Genomic DNA, 16,388 nt, shown 5'->3' with positions numbered 1-16,388 from the left:
ACTTTTAAAACTTTTTAAAAGCTGTAACGTCCAATTTCCTTCAGTATTATACACCATGATTTGCCCTCATTTTGGAGTCACCAGTCAGGCTGAGTTAGCTGTGTTGCAAAATTGCTTTGATGCACTCCAACAAGCGCAGTCAGAATTAGGACGCATTCTGTATAAGTCGGTCCCATGAGGAGATACTGAGCTGAAATGTAAAAATGTAACAGATTTGTTGATGTGAAGCTGTGTCTGAGCGTGTGAACAGAAGATTACTCTGTGCGCCTCCTCGCAGTGAATTGAGCGAAGGTGAACAATAGTCACAGTAGCGTTGAGTGTGAAGAATTACCATAATTTTGAGTTACAAAATAGAATTATTGAAAATGTTACAAAGCAGTATGTCATATTTAGTTTTTAAAAACGGAGCTTTAGTTTTGTTGGAGAAACAAGTTGAGCTATAAAGTATACATGAGATGTGATATGATGTGATTTGTCATCTGAAAACTTCATGCTCGGGGAATTCTTTTGGAAAACCTTTAAGATTGAATTTTCACATCATCATAATTTTATTTGATAACCCAGAAGTAAAACAATTTGCATAATAATCTATTATCCATAAGATAACAATCTGTAAGTGTAATTTATACTGCCAATTTTTTTTGGGGGGGGGGGTTTAATGAGAGTAAATAAAAATGTTCCAACACCAACAAAATGTACCCTTGACTTGACTTTTCCCTTAAAACCTTCCAGCCTGATCCCCCCCCTCCTTTGCCTTGCCTAAGATCAATGTTTTCCGGCCTGAAATAAGGAGATTACCCAGGCACACTTTCCCACCCTCCCCCAGCTTTTCAGCATGCTTGCACCGGATCAGGTTCTTCTTCAAATTCTTCCCTGTAACTCATGCTCTTATGCATCCCAATTATGTCTCTTGTGGCTGAGAGAATCAGGTCATTTATGCACTGTAGGATCAAATGTCACCTATAATCACTTTGTCTTTCAGACCATGCAAATAGGTCCACTTAGGCCTGTCTGTGTAAAACAGTTGTCTGCAGGGTCTGATATGGTTTATGAGTCCTTTAAAACCCTTAGTTAATACCGCTGTTGCAAAGTTTTACCACTCTGTCATGTAAAGCTTAATCAGGAAGAACTCAATGTGAGTGAAAGAATATTTTCGTAGCCTACATAGCACAAAAGTCTGAAAAATGGGAATAGTCTTTGGCGTCATATATTTTAAAGGGCAGTATTGAAACCATAGTAGAATAGTGACTCCCCTCTATGACTCCCCTCTATTTCAGTAATGAAAGTAGCTACAGTTACGTCACCCATTGGTTTGTGGACTGCTGTTTTAAAGCCTCGAGTTCGCCATTTTGGCCGTCACCATAATGTTTGTTTTTTTCAGCCAGAAAAAACAAGGGGACAAGGAGACAAGGGGGTGGAGCTGTGGATGAGCAAGGGGTGTATCTCACTTACAAAATGCAGCGACACCATGCAGACAGCCTGTCACTCAAGTTGCCTGCCATAAATATGTGCAACTTTGGACCCTAATAAAATGTAAATGGAGTTATGAAAAAAAAATCAGCCCGCAGATAGAGAGAAAGATTTATGAATAAATGAAACATAAAGACAGTCTTCCTGATTGAATTTATGCTGAGCTTCATCAGTCACATTTGCCTATATATATTATTCTGTATAATATTACATTATATTCTAAAATATTGAGATGAGGCATGAAGAAAAGGCCATTACAAAATAGAATAATTTATTTTAGAGAGCTACCATGAATAGGTCCATAATGTTTCCTTCATGATATACAGTGATGTTCACATTGGAAAATCTGACAGATGATATTTCGGAGCGACTGTCTTAAGTTTTATACACTATATGTCCACCTCCAGCACAGCAATGTCCCATTCAACTTTTGTAAAGAACCAGCAATATTCAAAAGAGTCGTAGAAAACATCTCATCATTAACATATGTATACGTCTGCACGGCGAGCATAAAACACATTTTCAGTCATCATATCAATGTCATGTTACACTGTAACACGTTGAATACACATGAAGTCACACGTCGATCCTCGGTGATGCATTTCATGTACAATACTTGTGTCCTTTTGCTATCAATTATTAAATAACGTTTCTTAAATAAACAGAGATTCACCATGAAGCTAACCAGCCTCGTCAACAAACCAAGATTGGAAAGTATGTCAGCTTTCTTATTTTGATTTTTATAGTCTGTAAGTTTCATGTTGTCTTTTCTGGAGTGTTGTCAAGGAAACATGTTCTGTAAAAAAAATCTTTTCACTTTGGTCACTGTTCTGTATGTCTCAGCAACCGGTTATTTTTGTTCTTCTTTGACAGCTATTAATAGCATCATGTTTGATGTGGTTGTGATGGGATAAAACTACTTTGTGCTTTTGGTTCTCAGTCATTTTCTGTGACTAACATAAAAGCAAACAGATGCACAGTAAGAAAATTGTTTTAGCTTGTAATATCTACTGACATGAGTACCAGCACACAATCAACACATTCCCCAGACTACTATAAAGGTGCCACAATGCTTTAATGTGATTCATAACATTGTCACTAGTGATGTTCTGAGAATGTTTAGCTTGAAGCTGATTGATATAAATATCTGGTAAACAATATGAGACAAGTACATAGAGTAAACACGTAATGCAGTTCCAACAATGATTAGGCAGATTGAGAAAGTCAAAGGCAGCCGGGGGCCACGGTGACCACGAGTGCCTGTCTCCAAAGTCAGAGTTCATTTCTCACTATCAGTTTGTTCTTTGTCCAAACATCACATTATTCCATCAGAGTTGGTTTTTCACATTGTCCAGTCTCAGCAAGCCAAGTGGTCCGTACTCTATATGGTTCTAAGGTGGTTGTTTTTCCATAAAGCTCTCATATTAAACAATAATACAGTGTTTTTAAAACAAGGTTTTCTTTTTTTTCAGAACCTCGGGTTCTGTTCTCCCTTGTTCACATGGTTGTACCTTCAAATAAAGTTACTTAAGCAACGCATAAAAACTTTCAAATGATTGTCTTTTCATAAAATACATATCACATGGATTAACCACTCATACGCGCTACACACAATCATACACACACACTCTTCACAGAGGAGAAAACGCTATTCAAGATGCCTGCAATGCTTAATATTGAGCAACAACTCTGTCAAATAGACAGAAAAAAAGAGAAAAAAGAGCAAAATACAAATAAACCAACAACAACAAAATCAAAGACTCGTCCTCAGGGTCCTGTTGTTATTGGAAGGAGAGCTGTGTGTCAAACAAAAGAGGAGAAGCCCGCGGTAGGTGCCTGAGCGGCACAGCCCAGGCTGCTGGGGGGCCTGTAGAGGGTGCTGTGCTGGCTGGGAGGTTCGGAGGACAGCAGGGAGGGGGTGGGAGTCCGGCTTCCCTTAGACCTGAACAGAGTGCCCTGGCCCTGGCACTGGGGCTGCGGAGATGGGGCGCTCTGGGGGAGGAGTGGGGGCAGAGGGGGCACAGGTGGCGGGTGCTGCCGTGACTCCTGCTCCACCAGGGGCTCGGGCTGGGCGTAGCCGTACGCCGGCGGACGAGAGACGCCCTTCTGCTGCCGCCGCCAGGAGTTGTAATAGGTGGGGTCGCTGATGTAGTGGTTGACAAAGGAGTGGGTCTTCTGCCGACTCTGATCCATCTCATATTCGCTGTCGCTGCCCTGCGAGTCAATCAGGAAAAAGCATTAGAAGACAGCAAGATTATTGAATAAATGTATATTTGGGGTGTTTACAAGCTAAATTTCCATGTTCTCAAATCAAGGCTAACTCTAATACAGCACCCTTACTGTCAAACTGCACAATACTGGGCATAACACAGCAGGATATTTCTACCGAGAGACATCTGGAAATCAATTAAAGGAGCAGTGTCTAGGATTTAGTGGCATCTAACAGTGAGGATTGCAGATTACAATCAATTGAAACATCTCCCGTGTGCCAAATATTAACTTGTGGTTAGGATTCCTTGGTATAATTGCTCAGGAGGTTTTTGCCAGAAGCCAAATTATTTACAGAGGACTCTTCCACTCTAAAATAAATGGACCAGGTGATTAAAACCAGTAAAAACACTGAATAAAGCATTGTCACGTTACAAATTAGTTTCTCTCTGTCACTATTTGGCTTGTTGCAGATGTGCCGCTAATGTGTGCTCACCTTCCTTCCTTGAAAACATTAGTCATACCTTCGGGAGACTTTTACTGGAAGACAAATTATTTACAGAGGTCTTTTTCTCTCCAAAACAAGTGGACCCTGTCCAAACTCCTAAAACCACTGATTAAGGCAATTTCACTTAAAATGTTCTTTTCTGAGGCTGTTTGGCTTACCACAGAGGGGCTGCTCCCTACTGTGGCTGATGGGAAAATGAGAATGGCCTTATCTAGAGTAAGTGATTGGTTTGTCCGTTTTGGGCCTCTGTAGTAACATGGTGATCTAACATGGCAGACTTTGTGGATGAAGACCCATTCCCTATGTAGTTACAAATGGTTCATTCCAAGATAACAAAAATTAGACGATTATTATGATTAGGTGATACTATCCTTAAAAAGAAAACAACAACATAATTATTGTATTAAATGGCATTTCTGCCAATATATCCCTCTAAATCTTACACACTGTTCCTTTAATCCAGATGCAACTCTACAGGGCAGATAATCACTTCTATTGACCTTCTTTTACACAAAGGAGCTCACCCATAGCTCTGTGGAGCACTGAAGTGATACGCATACACAAGAGTGTCCTAGAATTGGACAGAGACAACGTTTACTGGACTCATTTCCTTTTGTTGTCATATTAAGCCATCAGTTTTGCAAGTTACAACTGTTTGTGTGGGTGAATCCTGTCGCCGCTCCAGCATGTTAAACTGTCTGAGAAACACAAACAGTTAAGAGAAAAGCGAGCAAATTACTCTCGCAGAAAACACTACACACTTGGCACATTTGTGTGCCTGACAAGTGGCTTCCCATCCAATGCTCTTTTGAGACACTACGGCTTAACAGATGTTCAAGCACCATTTATTTGCACAAGTGGCAGGTAAACAGTGGGAGGCCATGCGGAGGAAAAGAATAACACCAGTTTGTGTCTCCCACGAGAGTGGTGTTTGCTCAAACTGGGTTGAACAATGTTTTGACTGTGCAGGTACCAGATAAATTGGCCAGGGAGACCTGGCGCGAGTGTGGGAAGACAGATGTTCACGATCTGCTACAATCTCCGCATTTTGTACCCATCGTCCCTCATCACATCTAACCTCCCTGTCCCTGCACAGGACCGCCCTATTCCAACAAACAGACACACACACACACACGCTGAGCTGTTCACATCATCACATGATCATCTGAGACCCAGCAGCCCAGATTAACACAACATTTCCTGTTGGAGGAAAATTAATTAGTTGCAAAGACATTTCAAGACACACGAGACATGAGAATTGGCCCCGTACTTCCTTCCCATGGGAGAAATCAGTATTAAAAGTCAGATCCAGAGATGTCAGCCATGACTAACAGAGGATATTTAATTTCGAGGTTATCCACTTGAGGCAAATGTCTTGCTGACTGTCATTTTCAGAGATTCTGGTTCATAATTAGACAGCCATCTAGTTTTTGCATCTAGAAAAGCAGTGATTATGACAAAACAGATGGGAGGTTATCTGGAAGACAGACAGCGAATGTGAAAAAAGTGGAATGAGAGAAGTACTTTTTGGAGTTTGGAAAGGTTACGACTCTGCCCTGGAGGACTTTGTCACTTTGAGAAATTCAAACAGCTGAATTTTACTTTCTAATTTATGTTCATTGAATATTCCGGACGTGGAGCGGACATGGGCTGAAAGCCAGGGTTGGTGCTTACCTGAGAGTCAGATATCTCAGAGGGTTTCTCGGTCAGACTGCTGCTCTCTGCCGGGATCAGGTCATTGTACTTAGTGCTGACATCCTCATCTGAGTAGTGCAGGCTTCCAGGACTGGGTCTCGGTGGAGACCTGGACAGATGGAGAAAAGCAGACAGAGAAAGAGTGAGACAGAAAGTAAAACAGAAAGAGAGAGAGATCATTGTTATATAAGAAAAATGTTGCATTTGATCAGCATCATTTTTCCCTTTGGGACACTCAAACAGATACTCAAGAGCTCTCTCCTCTTTGTGAACAAATATGAGTATACATAAAAGGACTTGTTGTTTCTGTGACTGACACCACTCGGATGACTAATCAAGGACGGAAAAATAGTTCCAAAAATGAAGAAGCTTCACATCCCACAGGGGCTTCAGTGGGATCAACATGCACAGATTCAGCACAGACTCATTGATTATGAAAATTAAAATGATAGCTTCATTTAGATGAGCACAAAATGGGTTATTTGTGTATTCCTGGAAGCCACTATTCTACACAAAGCAGGAATATGGGATTATAATTGGTCTTATTCTTTTGCCATTTCATTCCAGTGTCAGTCAGCAGCAGTGGCAAGAGGATGCTGCATGAGTTCAGCTCACATCGACCGTCATGCAATGCACAAACAGGATCCTGTTTAAACTAGAATTACTGCCTTGCAGTTGTTTACATCCTAGAAAACATGAATACTTCCCCCTGGCAGGACAGAAGATCTATGCAGTCAGCACAGTTTCAAGGTGGACACCTAAGATTAGTTTCACCTACTCAGTACCTGACCATATGTCTCCCCCTTGGTTCCTGAGTTATGACATTGAGTAATTGCCAGAAAAGTGTTTTTGCAGAACATTATGATGTCAGAGTGAAGTTTACCTTTAACGCTTTGGATGTTAAATGTCCTCACTTCATCATTTTATAAAATTTTGTCGAAGTTAAATATAAATTCTTGAGTTATGGCCAAAAACATGCTCTGTGAGGTCACAGGGACTTTGACAATTGACTGCTGACCACCAATTTCTAATCAGTTCATTCTTAAGTCCAAGTGGACGTTGGAGCCAAATTTAAGGAAACTTCCTTAAGGTCTACCAACGATATTGCTTTATGAGAATGAGATAGACACAAGGTCACAGTGATCTTGACCTGAGACCAACAAATTCAAATTTGTTCATTGTAGAGTCCAAGTGGACGTTTGTGCCAAATTTGAAGAAATTCTCTTAAAGAAATACTTCACCAATATAAAGAAGTCCCTCACATCAAACAAGGCTGACTATGCAGTAGAAAGATGCAAATATTTAGTTCAAGTTTGAGAGACAGAGAGAGGATTGGATGTGTCTCTTGATCAGCTGTATACTCTTTGAGTACAGGCCAGGCAATACGAAAACACGGAAGTATAGCCTGTAGTTCACGCAGCAGCCCCAAGAGCTGGCGAAACACTGCCAAATGACGTAACTGACATAGTTTGACGATGTTTTGTCGAGGGGTGGAGGGATATCAAGGCACTGGTTAGATGGAGGAAAGTTTACTCACACATACTACCCACATTGTTTTGATACAAAGCTGTTTGAAAATCGTTGAAGTATCCCTTTCGCGTTCTTAAAAATATGACGAATAGAGGACGGACATACATGCAGATGGATGGATGGCCAACCCGAAAACATAATGGCCATGGCTATTACCTGCATGGAGGCAATACGACTTATGAGCATCTTCATGAAAGGATTCTTTGTGAGATTAGAGCTGAATTGCAGTACAGATTACGACAGTCACAGATACAAACCTCCTGCAGAAAAGCTGCACATGTCCCTGAGCATAGCAAACTATTATAAAGTTCTTTTATGAGCATAGGTCAAGCAAAAAGACTCCTAGCTTCGTCTTTTATCTCCAGTCATTAAGTCCATAAAGTAAAGCAGAGAGAAACATCTGCGAAGACAATTATTTTTCTTCCTCTGAAGTAATGACTGCTGCTGTGTTCAAGGTCTGCTGAGATTGAATTGGACGGTCAGAGGGCCAAATCTGGATCGCTACCCTCACATCACTGAGCTACATCAGTGGGCTCAGGATGTAACTCAGGCTAACACAGCATAAAGAGGAGAGTTTGCATCGTTGGTTTTGAGAATAAAAAAAAAAAAAAGACTATAAAGAATTAAATAAACTAGGAATGGCATGAAAGTAAATGTTTAAATGATTTGAAAAGGAAAACGTTGTATGTGGGGGCAGATTAGACAGGCATAAAGTGCTGGGATGTCAAGGGTAATATTAAGGCATAAAGCAGACAACCTTGACGGCCTCTCAAATAAAAATTAATATGTACTGAGATATATGCGGGAGCTAAATCACCGGGAATGCCAAGAACAGGAAGCTTAGAAGACACAACATGACAACGGCCATGAAAGGGTTGACACAACAAAGAGACATCTCCTCTGGGTTAAAGGGGATGACGTGAGGGGGCGGACTGTGGAAAAAAAAAAACATCTATGAAGAATTCAGACAAGGTTGAGTCAGACATAAAAAGGATGGAGACACGTGTGTGTAGGGGAAGGACGATGAATCCTGCAACCGATCAGACTCCAAAATGCTGCCAGTGAGCTTTGAATTATTTAGGAGCACTGTATTTTTCCCATTGCCTTATCTGTCTAATTCATCCCTCTTTCCCTCACCCTTTCAAATATCCCGCAGGGATCCCTCCCACTCTTCCTCCTTAGTCCACAGATCATTAGCAGAGAGTACGGCAGCAGATTGGAGCTCTTCAAAAGAGACGGCACAACTCAAGACCCTTTGATCCCCGTCTTGGCCTCCTTGGTCAAGGAGAAAAACAGCACAGATTCTTCTGCAACCCTTCTAGCACATTCCAACATAATGTGCAAAAACCAACATCTTTTTCTTTTTTTTTTCTGTGACAAGAAGCAGACTCGGGACTCACATCCCCCAGCACAACCACCACCATCCATCCAGTCACCAAATATGTGACCCACATCCAGTGATGGAATGTAACCAACATTTACTCAAGTACTGTGCTTAAGCACAAATTTGAGGTAATTGTACTCTACTTGAGTATTTTCTTTTCTTTATACTTTTACTCCACTACATTTCAGAGGGAAATATTGTACTTTTTACTTTACTACCTTTATCTGACAGCTTTAGTTACTTTATTAATTAAAATTTTCCTATAAAAACCTAACAAGAGTTTTTAAAATATGATGTTTTGTTATAACCCTAACCCATCAATACACTATTTTGATAAACATGATCATTTTCTATTTTTATTTACAATTTTGAGGTTTTGGGGGGTATTTTTCTATATTTTTAAATCATTTTGAGTTTTTTCAGTGTTTGTATCCTATTATTTACAATTAGGAGTTTTGGAGTGGGTTTTTTGCTTCTTTTTAATAATTTTGAGGTTTGAGGCGTTATTTCTAATTTAAAAAATACACTTTTGGGGCGTTTTTTGGATACTTTTACTTTTAATACTTAAAGTATTCTTTTCCTGATTGTACTTACTGCAGGACTTTAACTTGTAACAGAGTATTTTCAGAGTGGTATTAGTACTTCTAATTAAGTAAATGAACTGGATACTTTTTCCCCCACTACCCATATCTCTACACAGGTCATTCCCCTTGCTTCCTGTACTGCAGAGTTTGTGAAATCCTTCTTATCTAACATTTAACTAAACATTGCCTGCCTGCCAAAGTCCTGCTGACGGGTAGAGGGACGTGTTCTCATACCAAGGGTGTTGCACTTTATGTCAAGACAGCTCTCGCAGAACTGCACTCGAGAGGAACTCTGGGCTGGAGGCCAAAAGAAAATGGCCGGCTCTGACCCATAAGCACCCTTTGTCCACAGCGGTGATGGACAGACAAAGAGCCATGCAGAAGCTCATGAATGCTAATTAGCTGGTATTGTGCTGTTCCCCTTATATAAATTGTTGCTTCACACAATCACTGAATATCAACAAGGGGAGCGGAAGCAGGCTCAAATCAGCAGCTGGGCTCCTCGAGGCTGGGTTTGTTCTCTCAAGACTGACTATTGTCAGGGAAAAGAGGGGGAAAACACAACACTACATTATTAATTCCTGCCTGTATAAGTTACACTTATGTAACACCGGATTGTAGGAGAAAAAACTGAGTTAACAATATGTTTGAGAAGTGGAATCTTCAAGAAATGGATGCAATGTTCAGCTGAGCGCCTGTGATTGTTAGTGACTGACCGTGTGTAGATGCCGTTCTTGCGGCAGAAGGAGTTCTTCACGGAGAGGCGCCTGTTGTTGAGCTCAAGGGCCGGGAAGCGTCCCTCGTCCAGGCGCACCATCTCGCCGTGGGTCAGAGGCAGGGCTGTGCAGTTGGAGTGGGTGCCTGGACAGGGGTAGGAGGACGACACTGTGTGGGTTGTGGGATGACATAAGCGATTTGTGATCCCTTGTCAAATCTAGAATCAGTGTCAGTCTTAAGAATTAGTTGAACTCAACATAATAAAACTCAAAAATAAGGCTTCAACTTTTGAACGGTTAACTTCATGGGCGGATCATGACACAATGGGCCCCTGGGCACAGACATGCAGAAGACCCCATTATCTCTCCTACATGGAAGCGAGACACATAGACTTTATTGTACTTTAACATCTTTTTGTTGTTGATTTGCAAAAATGGGGGGGGGTCTCTGAAACTTTGTGCCCATTCAATAATCCATCCATGGTTAACTTCAGTTATTTTAATCAAAAACAAGTATCCAGGCATTTTATTGATCATGTCATCTTCAATTCATACGTACAAAACAAGTAAAGATGCTGATTTAGACAGTCAGTCAGGCCCAATGTCCAGTCATGACCTCTAGTAAAACAAACACACACATCAGCTTCATGGCTGAGAAAATTGGGGAGGGGTTTAAAGGGGCTAAGAAGCCCTCTTTGTATCCTCACACAAACACAATCCTTGTCTGGACTGGTCTCGCCAAGCCCTGTTTACTGACCCTGGTAACCCTGGCACCCTGCTGAATGCTGACTGTGCTAAAAAGTCAATGGTACGAGGCAGAAGGCTTGACCGAACCCTCCTCTTCCCCCCCTAAAATGTTCCTTCTCCCCATCTCACCCTTCTGTCCAACTCCACTACTACCTCAATAATGCTGGGTTACAACACTGCATCTAAAATATTAGTCCCAGATGCCCTCACAGTGATTACCATAATGTGAAGTATTAACTATAAGTCAAATAACACTGATTAACATCCCCTACCTTATGTTTTTGGGTTTGAACTCTGATAAAGAGTTTCTAGGAGCAGCACTGTCACCTGGGATAATTCACAATCATGAAAATTGGCTTCTTGATACAGTGGTGTAAGAGCTGCTACTGCTCTAGTTATATAATTACTCTCAGTCTGACTAATGACCTGAGCATTAAACCACTGCCAAGCCATTTATCCCGGTATTGATCGTCGCTGCAGTTAAACATGAACAATAATGTTTATTCACCTGCCTATGTAAGCTGTTTCACCGGTAACCTTTACGCTCATCCTTCCCCTGTCAGCCAAACAATGTTAAGAGAACCCAGGTAATTTGTCTAATTGTGTGAGCCTTCACAATCCCATTTTCTAAAATAGACTTCGGATGTGCAATCGTTAAAATGCAATTCTCAGCAGAGCTGTCCAAGAGGATGACAAATTCAAGTCGATAGCTTGCACTGCAGAAGCAGACTGAGGAACTGAGATGTTAGCAGCAAATTTAGCAGACAGTGGTGTATCGTACCTGAATCTGCTTTTTTCGTGTATTTTTTACTCTGGCCTCGGATGATGAGGATGAAAACAAGGAGGAGGATGAAGATGAGGCCCACAAGGGCGATTACAACTAGGAACCACCACTCCTCGTAGAAGGGAGACACTTTCTGGGCTGAAAACATAACAAATAAGAGATATTTATAACACCCCAAAAAGCATGTATTGTTTTGTTAACTCACTGTTGATTTATTTTTTTCAGTTTAAGGTACCTGATATAGAAGGGGAAGGAGCACTAGGTGACCCATAGCCATAGTCGTTGACTGCGATTACTCGGAAGTCATAGGTGACCCCTTCTCGCAACATGTCCAGGTTAAGCGTGTAGGACGTCACTTCTTTAGGAATGTCTTTGATAAGGATGTCCCACAGTCCTTCATCTGAAGGCAAGAAGAGAAAATAGGTGATTATATTCACAATGAAAGCTGTCATCATGTAGGAATCACTAGTTCAGGTACTGGAAGACTCTTTTTGTATGTGGCTCAACCCCCCCCAACCTCTTCGACACAGAAGCAAGACACACACACTTCATAGATGTTTAGTATTTTTTGTCATTTTGCATCCCTTTGTAGTTGTAATGCATCTTTTTCTGGTTTTGTGCCTCTTTGTAATCGTTTTTTGTGTCTCTTTTAGGTAATTTGAATTCTTTTTAGTAATTTTGTGGTTGTTGTGTGTCTCTTTGCAGTTCCTTTGCATCTCTTTGTGGTCATTTTGAATCTTTTTTTTGGCCAGTATGTGTTAATTGGAGTGACATTTTGCAGGTGAAAGCCAGGGCCCTCCTCTTTCAATTTGGGCCATTAGTCCTGTACCCGGTAGGCCTGTTTGCTAATTCTTCCAGGGGCTCACCAGAGGGTCTGGCCTCGATGACATATCGCGTGATGGGTGCACGGCCTTGATCACCGCTGGTCCAATGCAGTGTGAGGGCAGTGCCGTACCGAGAAATAAAGGGTTCTCCAGGAGGGCCTGGGGCTCCTTGGGAAGATAAAAAAAAATACAAGTTAACAAGGCACTCTAAAAGATGATATTCGTGGCATTAATGTCAGAAAAAAGAAGTGATTGATCACAGATTTTGTGTCCCACCTTCTCCAGGCCCAGTGGTGATGTTGGCCTCCACTTCAGGGCCATAAGTAAGAGTTTTGGCCCGGATGCGATAGTTATAGGTGACGCCATCAGCCAAGTCTTTAATCTTCATCCACAGGGGAGCGCTGCCCTTCACATCTACTGTCACTATCTTACTGACACCTGGAGTGCGAGGAGAGGAGTCTGTACAAGAAACACTAAGAATCTAGATGCTGCTTTCTACAAGCGACAAATAGCAAAGCTTTTTGAACAGACAAAGACAAATTCACAAAGAGTTAGAGGACTAACACAGACCGACTCAAGGACCATCAGAGACATGCATATCTTTGCATATGTAACAGAAAAGGTCTATTATCCAGCAGCCTTCTAGATATCCAGATAGGAAGAGACACCAGGACCTTTTTATAATAGACCAATTGATATTCCCTGTCTTAACTGCTCTGTTCAGGCTTTGCTCTGGGTCCATTAGCGGATAGCCGAGGGACCACAGCAGCCTCAGCTCAGCATTCCACCTCTGCTCCCAATTACTTGACAATCTGGTCCAGGCAACCACACTTAGCCAGCTATTAGCCATGTTTCTTTCAGTGAGAGAGGAAACTGTGCAAAGTCTCACCAGTGCATTCTAACACATATTTATCAGCCATGCCATATATGTAACTGCAGGGCCTACACTCATCTGTAGCAGATTAGAGCGTGAGCTTAAGCAGAACGAGTTAAAAAGAGTATAGTAACTGGGTAAGAGATTGTAAATTGCAGTCTGAGAGAGCCAGCTGTGAAAAGTCAAAGCATGGCAGAGTTATTAGGCTTCCGGCGAAGTTTCTCACCATCGACTGGGGTGCAGGGCTCATAGACCAGACGGTAACCCTCAATGATGCCGTTGGCCTGCTTAGGCTCTCCCCAGGACACGTTGACTGAAGTTGTGGTCAACTCGCTGAAGTGGATGAAGCTGGGAGCACTTGGTGCTTTTGGGGAAGAAAGGAAGATAAGTGATTAATACAGTTGGATCACTTCACAATACAGAGACAAAGCACGACCTGCTCTGCCTACTCAACTGTAAAAGTGCAATTCAGTTAGCTGAATATACCACCTTAAACTTTTTTTTACACAGATATCTTGTTATAGAGCCACTATTAATGTCTCTTATTTATGCCTCCTTTGCATTTTTACACAGAACCAAATAACGGCAGCATTATCCCACTCCAGTTTGTGATTTTAGATAGCATGCTGGCATGGCAGAACCAAGAGAGGAATTGCAGGCTTGACATCTAACACAACGGTTTTAGCCTTAGGGCTGTATCCGGCTCAGAATTATGCCAGCTGAATCATATTTGGCAGTTCAATATGAAGATTTGATGACTCAAGTTTTTTTTTTTTTTCATATAAAGCTTTAAAGCTAGAACGGGGCTCATCAGGACGTTCAGTGTGACAGTGACATTAATGTAATATAGTACACAAACTAACAGCCCTAATGGCAGATCACAAACTTTTTTTTTGCAGAAACTAAATATCAAACAAAAGCCAGAGACTGTATGGTTTTAAGTTACTGTGAACAGTAAATTTACCACTTCTAAGCAGATAAAAAAAAAGATAATGTTATTATAGAGTCATACTGTGCAGCTGCAGCATGTATGCATCTCTGTGTTTCAAAGAGTATAGTGTAAGTCAGTGTGTTTACTTCACAGCAAAATCTGGTGACCCAAACACCAAAACAGCCTTAGTCAGCCTTTCTTGTGACACATCACATATGCCTCAGCAGCACTTTATTAACAATAACAATGGCATTTACAATACCTTCTCTGTTATTTGACGGCTTATTTCATCCACTGCTTGGAGGGTAAGGAACTCCCAAATCTCATTGTTTTAATAATTTTTGGAAATTTATGGCTGCTGTTCTTCCTTTTTGAGTTAATCCCTAACTGCTGCTTTTTAAATCTCCTGTGGTGGGTCACACACATAACACATTATCAAAACATTACATCCATCCCACCGATGATCTCGTCCGCTGGCTGTCCTGTTTTGGCGTTTTTATTACTTCCTGTGACAGCTTGAAGGTGACACAACTTTGTCCCCCAATTCCACAATCAAATCCTATATACAGAATGGCCAGGCAGCATAAAAGAGGCTTTATAGTGCATAGTCATGACAACATTTGTAAATTCTCAGTGTATTTGTCAGAATTCTGTTATTATGGCACATACTGGGACAGGACCTCAATATTTATAATACTGTATTCAACTTGTTCAACAACTTTTATGTCAGCTATTCCTGACTTTCATATACAGGAGTCAGTTTCCAGAAATTGCAATACTAATTTAACACATTATTTAAAAAAAAAAATGCTCCTCAGGAAGAGGGCTAAATAATGCTCCAAAGTTAGGCTCAATTTTGGCAATGGAAAAATGGAATGGCCATTTCACAAAGGTCCCTTAACCCTTTTCTTCCAGATATCTAAATGAAAAAGGGTCGTGTAGGTACCCTTGAGTCTCCCCTTTACGGACATGTATCTGGTAAGAATTGCTTCACCTTGTCAAAATGGACTTCAAACCTGTTTTGAAATGCAAAATAATGGAATTGAAAACAAGCAATTAAAAATGTGATTAATCACGATGAACTATTGAAATTCTGTGATTAATTACGATTTTTAAAAAAAATAATACTTTGTTTTTAGTATTAAGTTAGTTAGTTAGTTTTTACTTTCTCCATTTCCTCCAAACTCTCAAAAAACTTGGGTCAATTCCACTGTCATCAAAAGGAGATTTTGGCCAGTATGACAGAGGAAAATCTAAAGGCATCACTCATGGTCTGCAGCAGACAATCAGATATATTCTGAAAAAATCCTGTTATGCTAGATAAAATGAAACTGAAACACTATAAAAGTGATGAAAGTGGTTTCATTGTTCTTTATCCGAGCATGAATAATGAAATGTTTTGTGCGTGTAAAACCAGATACAGTGGTGTACAGCTCAATTCAATGCAAAACTGGAAAAAAAATCCTATGACTGTTGCAAAACCGTCACTAAAAAGCAAACAACACAAAATCACTCTGTGACCTTGAACGAAGAGCTTTTACAATTCTGCCTGCTGACCCAACCCAGATCCAGCTAAGTGTCAGGATTTCGCCACAATTCTGCATAAAACTCACAAAAGCTTGTGTTGGCTCACTTCCCAGTACCCTGTGGTGCAGAGAGCCAAAATTCCTGCCTGTGTTTTTAAGTTCTCAGCACTTTGTACCCCTTGCCAATGTCACAGCCTTCAAGGGGGCGGAAAAGACAAGAGAAATTTATACTGTAAACCATTTTTGTGCTGAAACCGCAGAGGAGGGACTCTTGCTCGCTGGTAAACACAGACGTCTTTGTGCAGTTGCGGCCAAGAAACTAATCTACATGTGTCCCCCGCACTCTGTATTCACTGCTTCTCCGTCGTCATTAGGCTTCCACCCTCGTGGCTTGTCCTGGATGAAGGGGCCAAGACAACTCTGATCTCTACTGCTATGTCTCTCAGGAGAAAACTAAACTCTAAAGTTAAAATGTTCTATTTCTTAGTGAATAGAAAGAATGGGTCTTACATTGTTTGGGCAGTTTGCAGTTCTGTGCAACACAAAATGAAAGTACTCATCGAGTCTTTTGTAAGCACCTTTTCTTGACTGAACAGAAGACTGACCT

General features: G+C 41.1%; 1 protein-coding gene across 6 annotated transcripts in view; it reads right to left on the bottom strand.

The window, feature by feature from the left end:
- Positions 1–1,724: 1,724 nt before the first annotated feature.
- Positions 1,725–16,388, bottom strand: part of sdk2a (sidekick cell adhesion molecule 2a) — a 104,323-nt gene continuing 89,659 nt past the window's right edge. For 2 of the 6 annotated variants that reach the window (XM_088069124.1, XM_088069125.1), the window contains exons 38-45: positions 13,551–13,688; positions 12,727–12,909; positions 12,493–12,618; positions 11,862–12,026; positions 11,624–11,764; positions 10,096–10,264; positions 5,861–5,990; positions 1,725–3,684 (exon numbers count right to left, since the gene is read on the bottom strand). In XM_088069124.1, the coding sequence (XP_087925250.1) occupies positions 3,274–3,684; positions 5,861–5,990; positions 10,096–10,264; positions 11,624–11,764; positions 11,862–12,026; positions 12,493–12,618; positions 12,727–12,909; positions 13,551–13,688 (1,463 nt within the window). In that variant the 3' untranslated portion in view covers positions 1,725–3,273. The remainder of the gene's footprint in view (positions 3,685–5,860; positions 5,991–10,095; positions 10,265–11,623; positions 11,765–11,861; positions 12,027–12,492; positions 12,619–12,726; positions 12,910–13,550; positions 13,689–16,388) is intronic. The other 4 variants (XM_088069126.1, XM_042505662.2, XM_088069127.1 and 1 more) reach the window with 3 other exon arrangements.

This window comes from Plectropomus leopardus, chromosome 18 (genome assembly GCF_026936395.1).
Source record: "Plectropomus leopardus strain MGB_pleo_1.0 chromosome 18, ASM2693639v1, whole genome shotgun sequence".
In the NCBI taxonomy this organism is placed as follows: Eukaryota; Metazoa; Chordata; class Actinopteri; order Perciformes; family Serranidae; genus Plectropomus; species Plectropomus leopardus.
This window is presented reverse-complemented; position numbering and strand designations above follow the sequence as displayed.